This window comes from Populus alba, chromosome 14 (genome assembly GCF_005239225.2).
Source record: "Populus alba chromosome 14, ASM523922v2, whole genome shotgun sequence".
NCBI classification, from domain to species: domain Eukaryota; kingdom Viridiplantae; phylum Streptophyta; class Magnoliopsida; order Malpighiales; family Salicaceae; genus Populus; species Populus alba.
The window spans coordinates 19,110,422-19,133,846 of NC_133297.1; the positions used below are offsets into that span (position 1 = coordinate 19,110,422).

The 23,425-nt window shown below is 41.5% G+C and overlaps 1 protein-coding gene across 1 annotated transcript in view; it reads right to left on the reverse strand.

The window, feature by feature from the left end:
• LOC118039472 (glucan endo-1,3-beta-glucosidase 7) overlaps positions 1–23,425 on the reverse strand; it is an 84,589-nt gene that overhangs the window by 45,204 nt on the left and 15,960 nt on the right. The window contains 3 exon segments of the mRNA XM_073404609.1: positions 4,444–4,458; positions 16,121–16,133; positions 20,571–20,603. Coding sequence (XP_073260710.1) covers positions 4,444–4,458; positions 16,121–16,133; positions 20,571–20,603 — 61 coding nt within the window.

Below are 23,425 nucleotides of genomic sequence, written 5' to 3' on the forward strand. Positions count from 1 at the left end.
CGACTGAACTTCCTGCAGCGAATTGATATTCCGCTGCCAAAGTTGTGCGTTGTGCAGCGAAACTGCCGGCACCAACAGCGATGCAGTTTTCGCTGCCGAACTGGCTGCCGCCAGCGAAACAGTGGTCGCTACCGAACTGGCAGCCCGCAGCGAACCAGTTCTCGCTGCCGAATTCCTACAATAAGCCTCCTAGGCAGGAATGACTTAAATGCTAGTAACAATCTCATGTTATGATAGTGTAAAATATGGAACACTTGAATGTGAACATATGAACTCTTGAAATAAGTGTGATGATGAGTATGATTCAAAAAATAAAATAAATGCAACTGTGCTGATTTGTGAGCTATTGATGTCTTAGGGTGGTGCGGTCGGGATTGGACCATCATCAAGACAGGATCGACCCACAGGTGGAGCAGGTAGGGTGACTTGCACCTTCCTTTTTCTTACGTTGAATCTTGAAATATTTTAACTTGAGTACTATCATATTGTTAGAAACCGATATTAGATTGATGAACGCTTAATGTTGATTTAAAGATTGATTAGCTTCGGCTAAATGGCATCCGAATGGATGGCCGGGACAAAAGAGTGATTAGCTTCGGCTAATGGCATCCAAACGGATGGCCGGGACAAAGAATGATTAGCTTCGGCTAATGGCGTCCGAACGGATGGCCGGGACAAAAAATGATTAGCTTCGGCTAATGGCTTCCGAAGGGATGGCCGGACAAAAGAATGATTAGCTTCGGCTAATGGCATCCGAAAGGATGGCCGGGACAAAGGAGTGATTAGCTTCGGCTAATGGCATCCAAACGGATGGCCGGGACAAAGAATGAATTAGCTTTTGGCTAATGGCGTCCGAATGGATGGCCGAGATGAAGGACTGATTAGCTTCGGCTAATGGCATCCAAACGGATGGATGGCCGGGATAAAAGAGTGATTCGGCTGCCGATACAGAAATCGGCAGCGACGCAGATGTCCGCTGTTCGATTCTGGATCGGCAGCAACGCAGATTCTGCTGCCGATACAGAAATCGGCAGCGACGCAGATTTCCGCTGCCGATTCTGATCGGCAGCGACGCAGATTCCGCTGCCGATTCTGGATCGGCAGCGACGCAGATTCCGCTGCCGGATACAGAAATCGCAGCGATCGCAGATTCCGCTGCCGATGTCTGGATCGCCAGCGGACGCAGCTTTCGCCATGGATGGCCGACACAAAATGAATGACTAGTTTTGGCGAATGGCACCCGAAAACTTGTGTATCTATATGTACTACTAGTTGTTGTAGCAAATACATGAAGAAATTATAATTGTTAATGTTTTATTTAATTGCCAAACCGTGAGTTACCGTTCTTATTATTATTAAATATTTGCATTCTCTTAAATGTTTGTACTGCTGCAGGGACTTCACACAACGAACGAGATGTCTAGGAAACCCGATACACGGGAACCTACTTTTGCAAGGAACTATGTAGATGTATCTTAAATACAATGTATTTTGTATGGATCAATGTACTAAATGTATAACTTTTATTAGATCCTTTTTGTTTAAAATTTGTGATGACTATTAGTAGGATAAGAATGCAAACTCATGTCCATGTGTATATTTTAATACGAACTTCAAATCATGCAACTTAATATTATGTGCTTGTGTAAGATTCGCTCTTAAATGAAATGGTGATTGTATGGATTGTATTTTTGATGATGTGAGAATTCAAGTTCTTTGATTTCCGGCACCATGTTGATTAAATATATATATATAAAAAAAAAAAAAAAAAATTTACTGTTTGTGTTGGGCTTGGAAAGCCGGGTTGTTACAGTTGGTATCAGAGCACTTGGTATGGATCCTGAGGATCATTAATAAATGTGTTGTTGTGATGAATTTCAGGATGGTACGCACCCGACAAGGGACACGAACTGAGCGCCGCCCTCCTTAGAAAGGAGGGGCGTGAAACCGAGGTGCCCAAGGTTGCAAGACGAAAGACCCCTTAGATGATACGGCATCTCATGCTCCGATTATACCACCCGAAACCCTGCAGGGGGAAGATACGGTGGCGGGGGAAGGCTCGAGGCCTAATCAAAACAGAGGGAACACCCCCCATGGCAACAGAGCAGCGAGAAAAGAACTGAAGCACAACCATCTGCTGTTCCAACTGGTGTGCCCCCACAATATGTAGATCGCGGGATTCCTTGTACAAAATAGTTAAAGCAGTGATGGAGGGCAATGGCTAGTTCAGCGGCACAAAACAACTCCCACCACGCAGATTCCACCAGCAGCCCCTACGACTAGCATGACCATGGATAATGTTGGTACCACTGGTGCGACTAGTTAAGAGTAATGAGGGAAATGGGTTTGTGAACCGTACATGGGGGAACAAGATGCAGAAAATAGCTGGAAGATGGATCAGGAAAGGTAGAAAAGACAATGATTCAAATAAGCATACCCGAGGGTTTGAGGGTAAATTGTGCATCCCAGTTACTGTCTGATAGGGCCATGACATGGTGGGAACAGTTCAAGTTGAGGCGTGCGACTGAGACACTAACTTGGAGTGATTTCAAGACAGAGTTTTGGAGAATGCAGTTTTATTCCAAGTATCATTCGCAAGGTGAAAGAACAAGAGTTCTTGGCATTGAGACAGGGTGATATGTCCTGTATTGGAGTACGAAAGGAGATTTCATGGACCTTTCATTGTTCGCCCCACATTATGTGCCGACAGAGGAACATATGATTGAAAAGTTGAGAGATGGGTTGCGACAGGATTTGAGACAAGGATTGATCGCCTTGCGATTTAAATCGGTGAGGGAGTTGATTGAGGGCTGCACAAGCTCTGGAGGCATGTATTGGAGAAAGCCAAGGGGGGTATCAGAGTATAAGCAAAAAGAGAGATGGGGACTATTTCAGCGGCAGACCACCGCACCCGAAGAAAGGAAAAAGTGGAGTGTTTGAGCAGCACGGAAAAAAGGGGAGTTTTGACATTACCACCTCACCAGCAATCAAGTGGGAGAGTAATGCATGGACAGTCGCACTCGAGGGCAAACTCTTCTACTGGGATCGGTGACCGCAAGGGTGTTGACTATCCTTTATGTGTAAAGTGTGGACAAAAACACCCTGGGGATTGCTCAGTTTCCCCCGCGATGTGGTTTGTGTGCAGAGGAGAGGGCCATAGGTGGAGGAATTGTCAAGTAATCTTTAATCAAGGGGTGATCATTAACTGTGGTGGAAGAGGTTCATTACAAGAGGGATTGCCCCAAGAGGAACACCGGACATGTACAGAGTAGCTAAACAGACAGCCGAGTCAGAGCCAACCAGCAGTCAGTCACCGTTAATAGGGCCAGTGAGATCTTCTCAATCAGGGGCAAAACTCCAGTCGAGGGAAGACGAGGGCACAAAATGATTCGGAACCTCGGGGAGGGTCTTCCAACCTGACACAGGAGGAGGCCAGGGCTGGCATCAGATGTGGTGGCAGGTACACTTCTATTGAATGGTTTTAATGTGCATGTGTTTGTTTGATCCGGGTGCCACCCACAGTCATTCATTGCTAAGAGAATTGTCACTAAATTGAGAAAGGAAGTAAAAATGGTAGAGAAGGGGTTTGTAATTGGAACTCCAATGGGAAACATGGTTGAAACAAATATTGTATATGTGGATGTGGGGGTTAGTTTATCCGGGTATGAAACAGAAGTAGATTTGATTCCCTTAGAGCTACATGATTTTGACATAATACTAGGCATGGATTGGTTGAGTAAATACAAAGCAACTAATAGATTGTTATGCGAAAACTGTCACTTTCCAAACACCTAAGGGCGAGAAAATAACTTTTGAAAGGAGAGAGACTTCCCAAACTGAATGCTTTAATATCGGTGGTGACAGCCCAAAAAACTTTTAAGAAAGGGGATGTATGGGTTACCTCGCATACATCTTAAACTCTAATGATGAAGGTCCACGATTGAAGGATATTCCTGTGGTGAAGGATTTCCAGATGTGTTTCCAGAAGAACTACCAGGACTACCCCCGGAGCGAGAGGTAGAGGTGTCTATAGACACTTTTCTGGAGTTTCACCTATAGCCCAACAACCGTATCGGAATGGCTCCAGCAGAACTGAAACGAGTTAAAGACTCAATTACAGGAATTATTAGACAAAAGGGTTCATACGGCCCAGTAATTCTCCTTGGGGAGCACCAGTCCTATTTGTAAGAAAAGAAAGATGGAACCCATAGGCTTTGTATTGACTATCGACAGTTGAACAAAGTAACAATGAAAAACAAGTAATCCGTTACAATCGGATAGAATGATTTGTTCGACCAATTAAAGGGAGCGAGGGCATTCTCGAAGATAGATCTGAGATCAGGGGTACTATCAGATGAAGATTAAGAAGCGGATGTAGCAAAGACCGCATTTAGAACTCGTTTACGGACACTATGAATTTTTGGTGTTACCGTTCGGGTTGACGAACGCCCCAGCCCTCTTCATGGATTTGATGAATCGGGTTTTCCAACCATACCTGGATAAGTTTGTGGTGGTATTCATTGATGATATACTTGTGTACTCGAATTCTTTCAAGGAGCATGAAGAACACTTGAGGCAAACCTTACAAACCTTGAGAGATCACCAGCTTTATGCAAAACTGAGTAAATGTGAATTTTGGCTGAAAAGAGTGATGTTTTTGGGACATGTCATATCAGCGAAGGTGTTTTTGTCGACCCTCAAAAAGTCGAAAGCAGTTGTGAAATGGGAAAGACCAGACTTCGGTCACTGAAAATACGTAGTTTCCTGGGACTTGCAGGATACTATCGGAGATTTATCGAAGGTTTTTTCCCTGATTGCAACCCCTTTGACCCAAGCTAACTAGGAAGGATAAGAAATGGGTGTGGTCAGAAGAATGTGAGGCCAAGCTTCCAAGAATTGAAGAGGAGGCTCACCACTGCTCCCAGTCTTAACTCTTCCCTCAGGGACCGAGGGTTTTGTGGTATAATAGTGATGCCTCGGGGAAGGGATTGGGGTGTGTGTTTTGATGCACATGGAAGGTGATCGCCTATGCATCAAGGCAATTAAAGAATCATGAGGTGAACTACCCGGTGCACGACCTGGAGTTGGCAGCTGTAGTATTTGCCTTGAGGATATGGAGACACTATTTGTATGGGTCTCGAACCCAAATTTTTACTGATCATAAGAGCCTGAAGTATCTGATGTCGCAAAAGGAGTTGAACATGCGGCAAAGAAGGTGGATAGAGCTCATTAAGGATTATGATTGCACCATAGAATACCACCCGGGGAAAGCAAACGTGGTGGCAGATGCCCTCAGTCCGCAAAGGTAAAACCTCCTTGGGAAGCTTAACAGTGGGAAAGGAGCGGCAATTGACAGAATTAAAAGAGTTGGGTGCAGAATTGGGAATTGATGCAAGAGGTGGGTTAGTAGCTCAATTAGTGGTGCGACCAACGTATCGAGAACAGATACTACATGCTCAATTCCATGACAAGGTGGGGTCCAAGATTAGGAAGAATGTGGAGGCCAGGATAGAAATGAAATTCCGAGTAGCGGATGATGGATCCTTGATGATGGGACAACGGTTGTACGTGCCTGATGACGAAACAGTCAAACGAATGGTTCTACAAGAAGCACATGAGTCCAAATTCTCCATACATCCTGGCAGCACTAAGATGTATCGAGACCTGAAACACCTCTATTGGTGGCCAAATATGAAAAGGGAAATAGCTGAGTATGTGTCAAAGTGTGGGTTATGTCAACAAGTCAAGGTCGAACACCCAAAGGCCTGCGGACCATTACAAACCATTACAAATTCCAGAATGGAAGTGGGAGATGATCACCATGGATTTCGTGTCAGGATTTCCCAAAGGGAGAAAAGGAAATGATGCGATATGGGTCATTGTAGATCGGTTGACGAAATCCGCACTATTCTTGCCCGTAAAGATGACCGACTCGGTGGACAAGCTTGCCAAGATCTACATAAATGAGGTGGTACGGACTTCATGGGATTCCGGTGTCCATTGTATCGGATCGAGATCCCAGGTTCACCTCTCGACTTTGGCCGAGCATACAACATGCCTTGGGGACAAGGTTGGACATGAGCACTGCGATTTCACCCTCAAACGGATGGCCAATCAGAAAGAGTCATCCAAGTCTTGGAAGACCTATTACGGGCCTGTGTGCTAGAATTTGGAGGAAACTGGGAGGAACACATGGCATTGGTGGAGTTCACGTAATAACAATAGTCATCAAGCCACAATAGGGATGGCCCCGTATGAAGCCTTGTATGGTAGGAGGTGCAGAACTCCTTTGTGTTGGGAGGAAATTGGGGACCGGAAGTTATATGGCGCAGAGTTGGTCCAAGTTACCACGGAGAAAGTGAGAACTATCAGGGATCGCATCAAAGCCGCGCAGGATAGACAGAAGAAGTATGCCGATGTGAGGAGAAGACCTCTCGAGTTTCAGTATGGGGGACCAGGTGTTCCTGAAGGTAGCCCCATGGAGAACATGTTACGGTTTGGGTTGAAAGGGAAGTTAACTCCCGTTTCATCGGACCTTTCAAAATCTTACAACGAGTTGGACCAGTAGCCTACAAGGTGGATTTGCCCCCACAGTTAGCCAGGGTCCATGATGTGTTCCATGTCTCCTTGTTAAGGAAGGCTGACGTAGACCCGCCCGAGTTCTACCCCAGGTGCCAGTAGAAGTCAAGGAAGACTTAACACTGGAATTGAGACCCATAAGGATACTAAGATCAAGAAGTGAAGGAGTTACGGAGCAAAAAGATCCCCATCGTCAGAATCTTATGGCGAAATGCTCATGTAGAAGAGGAAAACTTGGGAGAGGAGGCTGAGATGAGGAAAAAGTACCCCAATTTATTTGAACTACCAGGTATGGAGTGTGAAACTTTTTAAATTTCGAGGACGAAATTCATATTTAGGAGGGGAGAATGTAAACACCCAAACGAAAATATATATATGTCTATATATATATATATATATATGTTATAAAGAGAAAGAGAGAGAGAAAGATGGTGATGAACGCAGTTTTCGCTGCCGATGCAGAAATCGGCAGCGACGCAGTTTTCGCTGCCGATGCAGAAATCGGCAGCGACGCAGATTTCGCTGCCGATGCAGAAATCGGCAGCGACGCAGTTTTCGCTGCCGATTCTGGATTGGGCAGCGACGCAGTTTTCGCTGCCGATGCAGAAATCGGCAGCGACGCAGATTTCGCTGCCGATGCAGAAATCGGCAGCGACGCAGTTTTCGCTGCCGATGCAGAAATCGGCAGCGACGCAGTTTTGGGCTGCCGAATTCTCAATCAACAGTGATGCACAGCTGGGAGGGAGGGTAAAAAACTGGTTTTAGATAAACCAAACAAGGATAAGGACACACCTAAACCCACCCCCAAACAACCCAATTCATTTGATGGGTAGTATAAATACAAAGAGGGGAGAGAGAAGGACCCATCTTCTTCCCAAACCAGCAGCTGCATGTCATTCTTCCCTTCCCCTTTCACATCAAAAACGTGAATCAAACTAGTAGAGTGTCTTGTGAGCTTGTTGAGGGGAGAGATGAGAACTTGAGAGAGGAGTGGGCAGCTGCATAGAGGAGAGGAAAAAGAGAGCTGGAAAAACGTTGAGAGGAAGAAGAAGGAGGAGAACTAGCAGCTGAAGAGAAAAGAATAGTGTCAAACCTTCCTCAAACTTGGTTAAAATCAGAAGGTATGGGTCATGGAACTCCCTTTCCTCTCCCCTTAAGATCAAAAACGAAAAATGAAGAAGAAAAGCCCTAAGAAAAATTAATCTAAGACTTAAGCCAACTATGGGGGAAACTGAAATTAACTAGGAGATCTAGCAAACAGAAGTGAAATAAAGTCAATTTCAGAACATCTAACAATTATGGTAGAAGCTGGCTTTAACTATGGGGTAAGCCAGCATGCATGTGTGTGTGTTCTGCTGGAATGAATGTGTTTCTGCTGTGATGTTGGTGCTGAAATTAAATGTGTTCTGTTGAGATGTTGCTGCTGGAATTAATGTGTTCTGTTGTGATGATTGTTGCTGGAATTTAATGTGTTCTGCTGTGATGTTCTTGCTGGAATTTAATGTGTTCTGCTGTGATGTTAGTGCTGGAATTTAATGTGTTCTGCTGTGAAGTTCTTGCTGGAATTTAATGTGTTCTGCTGTGATGTTAGTGCTGGAATTTAATGTGTTTTGCTGTGATGTTATTGCCGGAATTTTGTTGAAGAACTATGTGCTGAAATTGATGGTTCCGAGTTGCGAAATTCTGTTTCGCTGCAGCGAATTGAGATTCGCGATTTGTGTGTTGCCGATTTGTGTGTTTGCGCAGCGAAATTCTGTTTCGCTGCCGCAACTGAACCTGCTGCAGCGAATTGATATTCGCTGCCGATTTGTGTGTTGCGCAGCGAAATTCTGTTTCGCTGCCGCAACTGAACCTGCTGCAGCGAATTGATATTCGCTGCCGATTTGTGTGTTGCGCAGCGAAATTCTGTTTCGCTGCCGCAACTGAACCTCCTGCAGCGAATTGATATTCGCTGCCGATTTGTGTGTTGCGCAGCGAAATTCTGTTTCGCTGCCGCAACTGAACCTGCTGCAGCGAATTGATATTCGCTGCCGATTTGTGTGTTGCGCAGCGAAATTCTGTTTCGCTGCCGCAACTGAACCTGCTGCAGCGAATTGATATTCGCTGCCGATTTGTGTGTTGCGCAGCGAAATTCTGTTTCGCTGCCGCAACTGAACCTGCTGCAGCGAATTGATATTCGCTGCCGATTTGTGTGTTGCGCAGCGAAATTCTGTTTCGCTGGCCGCAACTGAAACTGAACCTCTGCAGCGAATTGATATTCGCTGCGATTTGTGTGTTGCGCAGCGAAATTCTGTTTCGCTGCCGCAACTGAACCTGCTGCAGCGAATTGATATTCGCTGCCGATTTGTGTGTTGCGCAGCGAAATTCTGTTTCGCTGCCGCAACTGAACCTGCTGAACCTCCTGCAGCGAATTGATATTCGCTGCCGATTTGTGTGTTGCGCAGCGAAATTCTGTTTCGCTGCCGCAACTGAACCTGCTGCAGCGAATTGATATTCGCTGCCGATTTGTGTGTTGCGCAGCGAAATTCTGTTTCGCTGCCGCAACTGAACCTCCTGCAGCGAATTGATATTCGCTGCCGATTTGTGTGTTGCGCAGCGAAATTCTGTTTCGCTGCCGCAACTGAACCTGCTGCAGCGAATTGATATTCGCTGCCGATTTGTGTGTTGCGCAGCGAAATTCTGTTTCGCTGCCGCAACTGAACCTGCTGCAGCGAATTGATATTCGCTGCCGATTTGTGTGTTGCGCAGCGAAATTCTGTTTCGCTGCCGCAACTGAACCTGCTGCAGCGAATTGATATTCGCTGCCGATTTGTGTGTTGCGCAGCGAAATTCTGTTTCGCTGCCGCAACTGAACCTGCTGAACCTCCTGCAGCGAATTGATATTCGCTGCCGATTTGTGTGTTGCGCAGCGAAATTCTGTTTCGCTGCCGCAACTGAACCTCCTGCAGCGAATTGATATTCGCTGCCGATTTGTGTGTTGCGCAGCGAAATTCTGTTTCGCTGCCGCAACTGAACCTGCTGCAGCGAATTGATATTCGCTGCCGATTTGTGTGTTGAGCAGCGAAATTCTGTTTCGCTGCCGCAACTGAACCTGCTGCAGCGAATTGATATTCGCTGCCGATTTGTGTGTTGCGCAGCGAAATTCTGTTTCGCTGCCGCAACTGAACCTGCTGCAGCGAATTGATATTCGCTGCCGATTTGTGTGTTGCGCATTGAAATTTTGTTTCGCTGCCGCAACTGAACCTGCTGAACCTCCTGCAGCGAATTGATATTCGCTGCCGATTTGTGTGTTGCGCAGCGAAATTCTGTTTCGCTGCCGCAACTGAACCTGCTGCAGCGAATTGATATTCACTGCCGATTTGTGTGTGGCGCAGAGAAATTATGTTTCGCTGCCGCGACTGAACTTCCTGCAGCGAATTGATATTCGCTGCCAAGTTGTGCGTTGTGCAGCGAAACTGCGGCACCAACAGCGATGCAGTTTTCGCTGCCGAACTGGCTGCCGCCAGCGAAACAGTGGTCGCTGCCGAACTGGCAGCCCGCAGCGAACCAGTTCTCGCTGCCGAATTCCTACAATAAGCCTCCTAGGCAGGAATGACTTAAATGCTAGTAACAATCTCATGTTATGATAGTGTAAAATATGGAACACTTGAATGTGAACATATGAACTCTTGAAATAAGTGTGATGATGAGTATGATTCAAAAATAAAATAAATGCAACTGTGCTGATTTGTGACTATTGATGTCTTAGGTGGTGCGGTCGGGATTGGACCATCATCAAGACAGGATCGACCCACAGGTGGAGCAGGTAGGTGACTTGCACCTTCCTTTTTCTTACGTTGAATCTTGAAATATTTTAACTTGAGTACTATCATATTGTTAGAACCGATATTAGATTGATGAACGCTTAAATGTTGATTAAAGATTGATTAGCTTCGGCTAATGGCATCCAAACGGATGGCCGGGACAAAGAATGATTAGCTTCGGCTAATGGCGTCCGAACGGATGGCCGGGACAAAAAAATGATTAGCTTCGGCTAATGGCTTCCGAAGGGATGGCCGGGACAAAAGAATGATTAGCTTCGGCTAATGGCATCCGAAAGGATGGCCGGGACAAAGGAGTGATTAGCTTCGGCTAATGGCATCCAAACGGATGGCCGGGACAAAGAATGATTAGCTTTGGCTAATGGCGTCCGAATGGATGGCCGAGATGAAGGACTGATTAGCTTCGGCTAATGGCATCCAAACGGATGGATGGCCGGGATAAAAGAGTGATTCTGCTGCCGATACAGAAATCGGCAGCGACGCAGATTCCGCTGCCGATTCTGGATCGGCAGCGACGCAGATTCTGCTGCCGATACAGAAATCGGCAGCGACGCAGATTTCCGCTGCCGATTCTGGATCGGCAGCGACGCAGATTCCGCTGCCGATTCTGGATCGGCAGCGACGCAGATTCCGCTGCCGATACAGAAATCGGCAGCGATGCAGATTCCGCTGCCGATTCTGGATCGACAGCGACGCAGCTTTCGCCATGGATGGCCGACACAAATGAATGACTAGTTTTGGCGAATGGCACCCGAAAACTTGTGTATCTATATGTACTACTAGTTGTTGTAGCAAATACATGAAGAAATTATAATTGTTAATGTTTTATTTAATTGCCAAACCGTGAGTTACCGTTCTTATTATTATTAAATATTTGCATTCTCTTAAATGTTTGTACTGCTGCAGGGACTTCACACCAACGAGATGTCTAGGAAACCCGATACACGGGAACCTACTTTTGCAAGGAACTATGTAGATGTATCTTAAATCACAATGTATTTTGTATGGATCAATGTACTAAATGTATAACTTTTATTAGATCCTTTTTGTTTAAAATTGTGATGACTATTAGTAGGATAAGAATGCAAACTCATGTCCATGTGTATATTTTAATACGAACTTCAAATCATGCAACTTAATATTATGTGCTTGTGTAAGATTCGCTCTTAAATGAAATGGTGATTGTATGGATTGTATTTTTGATGATGTGAGAATTCAAGTTCTTTGATTTCCGGCACCATGTTGATTAAATATATATATATAAAAAAAAAAAAAAAAAAATTTACTGTTTGTGTTGGGCTTGGAAAGCCGGGTTGTTACACATTGAACTGTTGTTGTCCAACTGTTGTTGTCCAACCACTGCTGTCTAGACATTGAACTGTTACTATCCAACGGTTGTTGTCCAACCATTGCTGTCTAGACATTGAACTATTATTGTCCAACTATTGCTATACAACTGTTGTTGTCTAGATTGAACTGTTATTGTCCAACTATTGTTGTACAACGATTGTTGTCCAACCATTGCTGTCTAGATATTGAAATGTTGTTGTCCAACCGTTGTTGTCTAAACATTGAACTGTTATTGTCTGAACACTAATCAGATTTTTAAATATATCTAGAGTTCTGGAACTCCATTTTAAGTGAGATTGATCTTGTTGGAAAGCAAAGACACAAGGCTACAAGTTCTCTGAAGGAAGGGGAACCCAGTTCAACCTCCAAGATAATCAAAATTGCTCATCAACCAATCAGTCCTACTGCCCTACAGAATCAGTCACGAATCAGTCTCGATTGGTAACCCATAACTGGAGTTCTACATCTCCAAATTGAGCAAGACCAGCTTTCTTGGTTAGCTAACATACAAATCTATAATTTCTATGAGGAACCTAAACCTAATTCCCTTATCCTCCTACCTGAAATCTCACCTAAAGTCAGGAGACAAGTATGTCCAGATTTGTCACCCCCTTCCCTTCACACAATACTTTCATAAACTACATACCACACATGAATTAACTTAATTTTAACAATAAATACTTTTTCCCAAATTCATGTCTAAGAACCCTAACTTATAATTCAATATCAAGGCATCAATTCATTCTCGAATTTGAAATGAATTTTTTAAGATCATTTTTAGAACACCTTACCGGTACGAATTAAGATTTTGATCTTCAACCAGTTGAAGAATTTCAACTTCCTCCTTTCTTTTCTTCTTGTTTAATTTCTTGTTAATCACTTGCTCGTAAGTGTTTATGCCATCTATAAACCGTTAATCTTGGATGGGTTCTTAAAATTTTAGTGTTTCTCTTTTGATTTTTCAATAATGGGTATAAAACTCTCTATTTTCTGTCCTTTATGGTTCCTGCAAATTTTTGGTGAGGAGAGAGTATTTATACTCTATAATTTCCCTTATTTGTATTTAGGCCCCATTTCTTTTAAGTGTATTATTCACTTCAATTACATCCAACCCTCAACATTATAGGGCTTATTATAATGTCTCGAATTATTTTGCCCAATATTATATTAAAAAATTTATGAATTGCTATCTTTTATTTAACCATACACATGAATTTCTTCACTTTTATTTCTCATGTACTTAGTTTTCGATTTAAGCAACCTTTATTTTTTTTTTTCTGGGGTTTGCATTCTCCCCTCTTAATAGAAATTTCATCCTCGAAATTTGAGTAATGTACTTGAGTTTATAAACAAGTCAAGGAATTTTTGTCTCATTTCTAATTCTCTCTCCCATGGCTCTTCCTCGATTTATGAGCTTTTCCATAAGACTTTGATGATGGGAATATTCTTATTACAAAGTTCTTTCTCGCCCCAATAAAAAATCTTTATCGGTCTCACCTTAAGTGTTAAGTCTTCTTTTACCTCCACTAGCACTTGAGGTAACACTCTCGAAGGATTTACATCGGCTTTTCAAAGCAAAGAAACATGGAATACATTGTGAACTTTGGCCAATTATGAGGGTAAGTTTATTTCATATACTACAAGTCTGATATGTTTTCGGATTTCAAATGGTTTGATGAACCTCGGAGCTAACTTCCCCTTCATGCCAAATCCCAGCATGTGCTTCCTTGGAGCTACCTTCAACAATACTCTATCTCCAGGACAAAATTCAAGTGGTCTTTTTCTAATATCTACATACTTTTTCTCTCTATCCTGAGCCACCTTCATTCGATCCTTGATAATCCTCACTTTTTTCAGTATTGATTTGTACTAGTTCTACCCCATACAACTTTATATCCCCAACTTCTTCCCATCATAAGGGTGTCTTACACTTTCTGCCATAAAGAGCTTTAAATGGGGCCATTCCAATTATTGATTGATAACTATTGTTATACGTGAATTCTACTAGTGACAGGCGCTCCTCCCGGTTTCCACCAAATTACAAAGCGCATGCCCTTAGTAAATCCTCTAAGATCTGAATAACTCTCTCAAATTGGCCATCAGTCGGCGGATGAAAGGCAGTACTGATACTCAAATTTGTTCCCAAGGCACATTGTATGCTTGGCCAGAGACGTGAAGTAAATCTTGGGTCTCGGTCTGAAACAATTGATATTGGAACTCCATGAAGCCTCACAACTTCATTCACATACATCTTAGCCAACTTGTCAATTGGACCTATCATCTTTACTGGTAGGAAAGGGTAGACTTAGTTAGTCTATCCACAATGACCCATATTGCATCATTTGCCCTCTTTCCTCTAGGTAGTCCTGACACAAAGTCCATTATGATTATCTCCCACTTCCACTCAGGGATTGATAATGGTTGTAACTGTAACAGTCTGAAGAATCTAAACCGATATCCAAGTTTTTATTTAAGCAATTTAGCTCCTCTAAGTCAAATCTTGAAGATTTCATGCAAGGCTATTTCTCCTTTTTTAGGAAAATAGTTATTGAAGTACTTAAATGTAAACAGTCTACTTAAGGAAGGACTATTTTGTAAAATAGAGACTAGGGTTTCCTAGGATATTAAAAGAATGAGAGAAGAGAAGGGGGTAGCCAACCAAGATGATAAAAACACCCCCTTCCTCTAAGAAACCCTAAATCATGCATTCTTCCTTCTTTTTGATTAGTTGTTTAACAAACATGCAAGGCTAAACTTGTTTTCTTAGTTGCAAAGACACGGAAATCTTCGGATTTCAAGAACTGTGCGATTTATTTTACCCTTTGTTTTCAATTTATATGATGAATATGTTTGTTCTCCTATGCTTATTTTTCCTATGATTTTTTATTTTAATTGCTAGAGCGGACTCTAAGTTATTATTGTAGACAATCTATTGCTAAGTTTGATATCAAAACCGGAGTTGTGGTATATGAGCTTTTAAAGCAACTGAGTTTAATAATTGTGGCAGATCTACGTTATTAATCTTAGGGAGAACTTTCAATCAAATCAAACATAGATTGCAGATAGTTAGGTTTTCTTAATTAATCAACGTATCTAGTTCTTAAGGTTGCCATTGAATTAAATTACTAGTACGAACACTGTGGTTGTTTGATGGTTAGGGTTAGTTATACGGCGAATCCGTTAACTAACCAATGTTAAGAAGAGATAAATATTCAGAATATAAATTGATGTTTTGCTTCCATGATCAATTCTGATTTCTATAGGTGGATGTGTGCTTGCGACTAAGGTTTGTTCTCTTGATAATTTTCTGATTTTATTAAATTTTGTTTGATAGTTTTCAGTTTTCTTTTGCTTCAGCTTAGATAACGTCCAAACTCCCCCAAATTGCATATCATCTAGCATAAAAATCTAACTTGAACTTTCCTTGTGGGATCGACCCCTTGCTTGCTCTATACTATCTTGTGTGTTGTGTTTAAAGCTAGGGTAATTAATTTGTGCAACCGCGACATCGCAACAATCACGACTCAATTTCAGTTGGTAACCCATAACTGGAGTTCTACATCTCCAAATTAAGCAAGACGAGTTTCCTTGGCTAGCTAACATTCAAATCTACAATTTCTATAAGGAATCCAATCCTAATTCCCTCATCCTCCTATCCAAAATCTCACCAAAAGTCAGGAGACAAGTCTGTCTAGAGTTGTCTCCCCTCCCCTTCACACAATACTTTCATAAACTACATACCACACACATAAATTAACTTAATCTCAACAATAAGTACTTTTTTCCCCAATTTATGTCTAAGAACCCTAACCTATGATTCAATATCAAGGCATCAATTCTTTATCGAATTTAAAAATGATTTTTTTTAAGATCATGTTTAGAATACCTTACCCGGTACAAATTAAGATCTTGATCTTCAACCAGTTGAAGATTTTCCCTTATTTGCATTTAGGCCCCCATTTTCTCTTCAATTAAATCCAACCCTCAACAGTACCAGGTTCATTATAATATCTCAAATTATTTCACCTGGAAATTCATATTAAAAAATTTCTAAATTCCTGCTTTTTGTTTAATCATATGCATGAATTTCTTCACTTTTATTTATTTATTTTTCTCGGGGTTTACATTCTCCCCTCCTAATATAAATTTTGTCCTCAAAATTTGAGTGATGTACTTGAGTTTATAAACAAGTCGGGGAATTTTCATCTCATTTCTGATTCTCTCTCCCATGTTTCTTCCTTGATTTGTGAGCTTCGCCATAAGACTCTAATGATGGGAACTTTCTTATTACGAAGTTCTTTCTTGCCCCAATCGAGTATCTTTTTTGGTCTTACCTCAAGTGTTAAGTCTTCTTTTACCTCCATTGGCACTTGAGGTAACACTCTCGAAGGGTCTACATCGGCTTTTCGCAGCAAAGAAACATGGAATACATTGTGAACCTTGGCCAACTGTGAGGGCAAGTTTATTTCATATGCTACATGTCCGATACGTTTTCGGATTTCAAATGGTCCAATGAACCTCGGGGCTAACTTTCCCTTTATGCCGAATCTCAGCATGTGCTTCCATAGAGCTACCTTCAAAAATACTTTATCTCTAGGACTAAATTCAAGTGGTCTTCTTTGAATATCTGCATACTTCTTCTGTCTATCCTGAGCTGCCTTCATTCGATCCTTAATAATCCTCACTTTTTCAGTAGTGATTTGTACTACTTCTGCCCCATACAGCTTTCTATCCCCAACTTCTTCCCAATATAAGGGTGTCCTACACTTTCTGCCATAAAGAGCTTCAAATGGGGCCATTCCAATTGTTGTCTGATAATTGTTGTTATACGTGAATTCTACTGGTGACAAGCACTCCTCCCAGTTTCCACCAAATTCCAAAGCACATGCCCTTAGTAAATCTTCTAAGATCTGAATAACTCTCTCAGATTGGCCATCAGCCTGCGGATGAAAGGCAATACTGATACTCAAATTTCTTCCCAAGGCACGTTGTATGCTCAGCCAGAGAGGTGAAGTAAATCTTGGGTCTCGGTCTAAAACAATTGATGTTGGGACTCCATGTAGCCTTACAACTTCGTTCACATAAATCTTAGCCAACTTGTTGACTAGATCTGTCATATTTACTGGTAGTAAAAGGGCAGACTTAGTTAGTCGATCCACAATGACCCAGAATGCATCATTTCCCCTCTTTCCTCTGGGTAGTCCCGACACAAAGTCCATTATGATCATCTCCCACTTCCACTCAGGGACTGGTAATGGTTATAGCAGCCCTGCCGATTTTCGGTGTTCTACTTTTACTTGTTGGCAAATACTATATTTTTCCACGGAATCAGCCACTTCTTTTCTCATATTTGGCCACCAGTAGTACTATTTCAGATCCTGGTACATCTTAGTACTACCTGGATGTACAGTGAACTTAGACTCGTGAGCCTCTCGTAGTAACTTTTGTTTAAGGGTTCTGTTGTCAGGCACATACACACGTCGCCCCAACATCACTATTCCATCATCACCCATTCGAAAAAGAGTTTCACCCCCCGATTCTAGTTTGATTCTTACTTTTAACACCTCATCATCAAGTTGTTGTGCCTCTAATATTTGCTCTCGATATCCTGACTTCACCCTTAGTTGAGCCATTAAGGATCCTTTCGGACTAACACTTAATACTGCCCCCAATCTCTTTAGTCCAATCATAGTTTCCTCATTCCAAGTCGTTGGTCCACCCCTAATTGCCTTGTCTTTACGGCTAAGAGCATCCGTGACTACATTCGTTTTTTTTGGATGATAATCTATAATACAGTCGTAATCTTTAATTAATTCTGCCCATCTCCGTTGTCGCATATTCAACTCCTTCTGTGACATTAGATATTTAAGGCTCTTATGATCCGTGAAAAATTGAACCCGGGATCCGTATAAGTAGTTCCTCCATACTCGTAAAGCAAAAACTATTGCTGTCAATTCTAAGTCATGAACTAGGTAGTTGAGTTCATAAGTCTTCAGTTGTCTCGATGCATAGGCAACTACTTTTCCATGCTGCATTAGAACACAACCCAATCCTTTTCTTGAAGCATCAATATAGACTACAAAGCCTTCTATTCTGGATGGAAGGATTAGTATGGGGGCATTGGGAAGTCTTCTCTTTAATTCTTGAAAGCTCTCATCGCACTCCTTTGACCATTCACATCTCATGTTCTTCCTGGTGAGTCATGTCAATGGAGTTGATATCGTTGAAAACCCTTCGATAAATCTTCTATAATACCCTGCCAATCCAAGAAAACTACAAATTTCAGTTACCGTAGTAGGCCTTTCCCATCTCAAAATTGTTTCCACCTTCTGAGGGTCCACAAAAATGCCTTTTGAAGACACCACATGCCCTAAAAAGGTAACTTCTTTTAACCAGAAGTCACATTTATCCAACTTGGTATACAACTGGCAGCTTTTTAGAGTCTGTAGTGTATGTCTCAGGTGTTGTTCATGCTCCTCATAGAATTTATAGTAAACCAAGATGTCATCGATGAATACAACAACAAACTTATCAAGGTATGGTTGGAATACTCGGTTCATTAAATCCATAAAAAGTGCTGGAGCATTAGTTAATCCAAAGGGTAGCACTAAAAACTCAAAGTGTCCGTAGCGAGTTCTGAAGGCAGTTTTCGGCACACCTTACCCCTTGATTCGCATTTGCTAGTATCCTGATCTTAAATCAATCTTTGAGAATACTTTGGCACCCTTCAACTGATCGAACAAATTATCTATCCGCGAAAGTGGATATCTGTTCTTTACCGTCACTTTATTCAGCTGACAGTAATCTATGCAAAGCCTCAACGTTCCATCTTTCTTCTTCATAAATAATATGGGTGCCCCCTAAGGTGAGTTGCTTGGTCGTATGAACCCTTTGTCTAAGAGCTCCTGCAATTGAATTTTCAACTCATCCAATTCTTTTGGGGCCATTCTATATGGTGGTTGGGCTATAGGAGACACCCTAGGCAATATGTCGATGGTAACTTCAACTTCTCTTTCTGGGGGTAGTCCTAGCAATTCTTCCGGAAATACATCTAGAAATTCCCTCACAATTGGAATGTCAGACAGTCCTATTTTACCCTTTTCCGAATTTATCACATAGGCAAGGTATGCTGTACAACCTTTCTTTAGTAGTTTTCTCACGACCATACCCGAGATCATATTTGTAAAGCTAGAAATTCTCTCCACCTTAAAGACCATTGTTTCACCCTTAGCCCCTTGGAAGGTTACTGTTTTTGTAAAGCAGTCTAGACGAGCTTTATTTTTTCCCAACCAATTCATACCTAGAATTATATCAAAATCACTTAATTCTAGGGGTATTAAATCTGCTTCTAGTTCACACCCATTAATGTTAATTCCCACCCCTTCGAATACAACATTTGTTTCCACAGTTTCACCCAAAGGTGTCCCAATAATAAATCCTTTTTCTACCCTTTTTGTTTCTTTACTCAATTTGGTTACACTTTTATTTGCTATAAAGGAGTGATGGCACCAGAATCAAACAAAACATGCATTTGATAGTAATTCATTTGCAGCATACCTGCCACCACATTTGATGCTGCTTTGACATCCTCTTGGTTCATATGGAAAACCCTTTCTTGATCCCTTTCATTTTGCACTCTGGGTCGTCCCCTATTTGAGTTAGCTCCTGACTGAGTCGACCTTCCCGGTTTGTTTACTGTGATGGACTGCTGATGACTCTAGCTTTGCTGCCTATGTCTCTGAGGTTGTTCAGTGCTTAAATGGGGGCATTCCCTTTTAAAGTGACCCTTCTCACCACAGTGATGACATCCTCTTCCCAAGTACTGACAGGTTTTCCACTTATGACCTTCTCCTTGACATATATAGCATCGTCCAGGAGAAACCATACAACTCCTAGGGTGTCTTTGTTGAGCACATCGAGGGTAGACAATTTCCTTATGATCTTTAGGCCCCCTCGCAGTTATAGCCCTAGAGCGGGTTTGACCACTTCCCGACCTCCCACCGATATCTTGTCAGAAGCTAGTTGACGTCCCCCCTTTCTTTTTGAATTGAAGGAACCGTTCGCCTCTACCTATCTTTGGAAGCGGCGGCCTACCTAAAAATTCCATATCCTTTCGCTTTCCTGCACCTCCATGACTCTGTTGTCCTTCTTCCATACAAGCCTCCAAGGCCTGTGCTGCTTCAATCAGTTCCCTTACTGTCCTGAATTGCAAAGCAATCAACCCCTGCTTCAATTCTTGTCTGAAGCCATCCCTTAACTTTTCTATCATTGTTGTTCTGATGGGACATAATGTGGTGCAAATAGTGAGAGGTCATGAAATCTTCTCTCATACTCAAGTACTAACATTCCCTCCTGTCTCAAGGCTAGGAATTCCTGTTCTTTCATCTTCCGATGATATTTGGAGTAATATTGATTCTCAAACCCTATCCTCAAATCATCCTAGGATAGGGTTTCTGTAGCCCTCCTCAACTGAACTGTCTCCCACCAAGTCATAACACCTTCTGATAGTAATTAAGTAGCATAATCTACCCGCAGATCATGTGGTATCTTAATTTGAGCCATGGCTTTCTCCACCTTTCTAATCCACCTTCCCACCACTTCAGCATTCTGTTCACCTTAGTAGGGTTCACAACCCATTTCTCTCATACTTTTCACCAAACAAACTAGTTGTCCCACGTCATTAATAGTTGTAGCTGCTTCTGAAACGGTTGGTATGATGGGTGCAGGTGGGGGTGCTAGCATAGGAGTGGCAGCATTAGCCATACCTTCCATTACTGCTTTGACTAGCTGGGCCAAGAGCATCGGATCAACATAAGAAACAGATGGCCCTGCAGGTGTAGTCTGAGGGGGCTCCTCTACTCGTTCCCATGGGGCTGACATGGTTAGCCAAAGATCCCCAATTTGCCTTGGTGCCTGTCTAATTTGAGGCCCCGACGATTCTTCATGCCCTACTTGAGTCGATACTATCGGTGCATGTGAAGCAGTATCTTCCAAACGACTCTCTTCTTGCCCCTCAGAAAAATCTATATTTCTATTCCCCCTCCCTACAAAGGAGAGATTTGTTCTAATCTCTTGACGGGTACGTACCATCGTGCAATAAATTAATGAACATCAACAACCTCTTTTGATTTCTTCCCAGAACCTATACCAGGGCTCTGATACCAACTGTAACAGTCTGACTATACGACTCAATCAATGTTAAAATATCACAACATATCCTCTTTATTTGAGGGTGGATTTAAAAAAAAAAAAACATTCAGTAGAGTTTCTTTTGCATTTAGGACATCCCAAGTTATCAACTACTATCAATTTACTCAATCAACCCATCATCACAAGGTTCCATAATTCCGGACCTTATATCAAACCTCATAATTCCACACAATATATATATCCTACGAGTATGATCAATATGAACATAGTCAAAACATCATATCATAAAATTTAAGAGAAAAGGAATACTAACATACAAAGAAAGTATTTACAAAATAATAAGTGTTCCTAAATATTTCAAAAGGGTTAGTTACAAGATAACTAAAATACTAAATGCTAAGCTGAACTTTTATAAATACATTAAGGTTTACACAAAAGTATACTACATAAACACGTTAATTCCTTTTTGTTTAAGTTAAATATTTACATAAGCTTCACAAAGTAGAGTCCTAAACTAATGATCTTACTGGATGTTTGATGGACCTGTTACATAAATAAATATACCATTATGTTGATAAAGAATATATGTATGCTCATGTAATAAATACAAATGAAGTATTAACTTTCTATCGAACCATAAGAATTCTAAGAGAGAACTTATATTTTGCTTGCAAATTTTTTAAATCCAATTAACACTCATTTGTATATTCTTAATTGAATAATCTTATTTACTTGCATGAACTGGGTGACCTTGCAAGGTCTAATCTTGTAATCCATTCCCTGGTGATCCTATCACGGATGCCATTAGCCGAAGCAAATCTTGTAGTTCAGATCCCGGCAATCCTATCACGGATGCCATTAGCCGAAGCTAATCTTGTACATCATCTCCCTGCAATCCTATCGTGGATGCCACTAGCCGAAGCTAATCTTGTAAATCATCTCCCGGCAATCCTATCACAGATGCAATCCTATCATAGATGCCATTAGCCGAAGCTAATCTTGTAAATCATATCCTGGCAATCTTATCGCGGATGCCATTAGCCGAAGCTAATCTTGTATTTACGCTAGATTTTATTTACATTGAACACGACATTTATTGTAATTGCATTCACCAGATGAATTTTAAATTATATAAGTGCAAATAGGAGGAAAATCACGCACCTGCTTCGCATGTCTCGTGACCTCCCCTAACAGAAGATCCAATCCCGGTTGCTCCTCTTGAATCACAAGGAAGTTTTTTGGTTATGACTCCTTCAAGCCGATATTATAGAGAATTCATATTCATCCATTACTCATATGTTACTTTCTATGCATGTTCATTTCCTCATAATAACATACATACATATATCATGTATATTTTCAAAGTTAGTATGTCAATGTGTAAGCGTTCGTATAACTCAATTCTTTTATATTCTTATTTATAGCATTCACGTGAAAGTCTATTGTTACTGTCCAATTTCCAACTGTTACTGTCTAATTTTGAACTGTAACTATTCAATTCCCAACTGTTACTGTCTGACTTTGAACCATTAATGTCTAACTTTGAACTATTATTGTCCAATTTCCAACTGTTACTGTCTGACTTTGAACCGTTACTATCTAACTTTGAACTGTTACTGTCCAATTTCCAACTGTTATTGTCTGACTTTGAATTGTTACTGTCTGAACACTCATCAGATTTTTAACTATATCTAAAGTTCTAAAACTCCATTTTACGTGAGATTGATCTCGTTAGAAAGCTAAGACACGAGGCTACCAGTTCTCTGAAGAAAGGAGAACCCAGTTCTGCCTCCAAGATAGTCAAAATTGATCATCAACTAATCAGTCCTACTGCCCTACATAATCAATCACAACTTAGTGTCGGTTGGTAACCCATAACTGGAGTTCTACATCTCCAAATTGAGCAAGACGAGTTTCCTTGGTAATCAAACATTCAAATCTACAATTTCTATAAAGAATCTAATCCTAATTCCCTCATCCTCCTATCCAAAATCTCACCGAAAGTCAGCAATCAAGTTGTCCAGATTTGTCTCCCCCTCCCATTCACACAATACTTTCATAAACTACATACCACACACATAAATTAACTTAATCTCAACAATAAGTACTTTATCCCCAATTTATGTCTAAGAACCCTAACCTATGATTCAATATCAAGGCATCAATTCTTTATCGAATTTAAAAATGATTTTTTTTAATATCATGTTTAGAATACCTTGCCCGGTACAAATTAAGATATTGATCTTCAACCAGTTGAAGATTTTAAACTCCCTCCTTTCTTTTCTTCTTGTTCAAATTCTTGGTAATCCTTTACTCTCAAGTGTTTATCCCATTACAAGCTCTAAATCTTGGATGGGTTCTTGAAATGTTAGTGTTTCTCTCTTGATTTCTCAAGAATGGGTATAAAACTCCCTATCTTCTCTCCTTATGGTTCTTACAGATTTTGTTTTGGTGGGGAGAGAGTATTTATACTCTATATTTTTCCTTATTTGCATTTAGGCCCCCCTTTTCTTTTAAGTGTATTT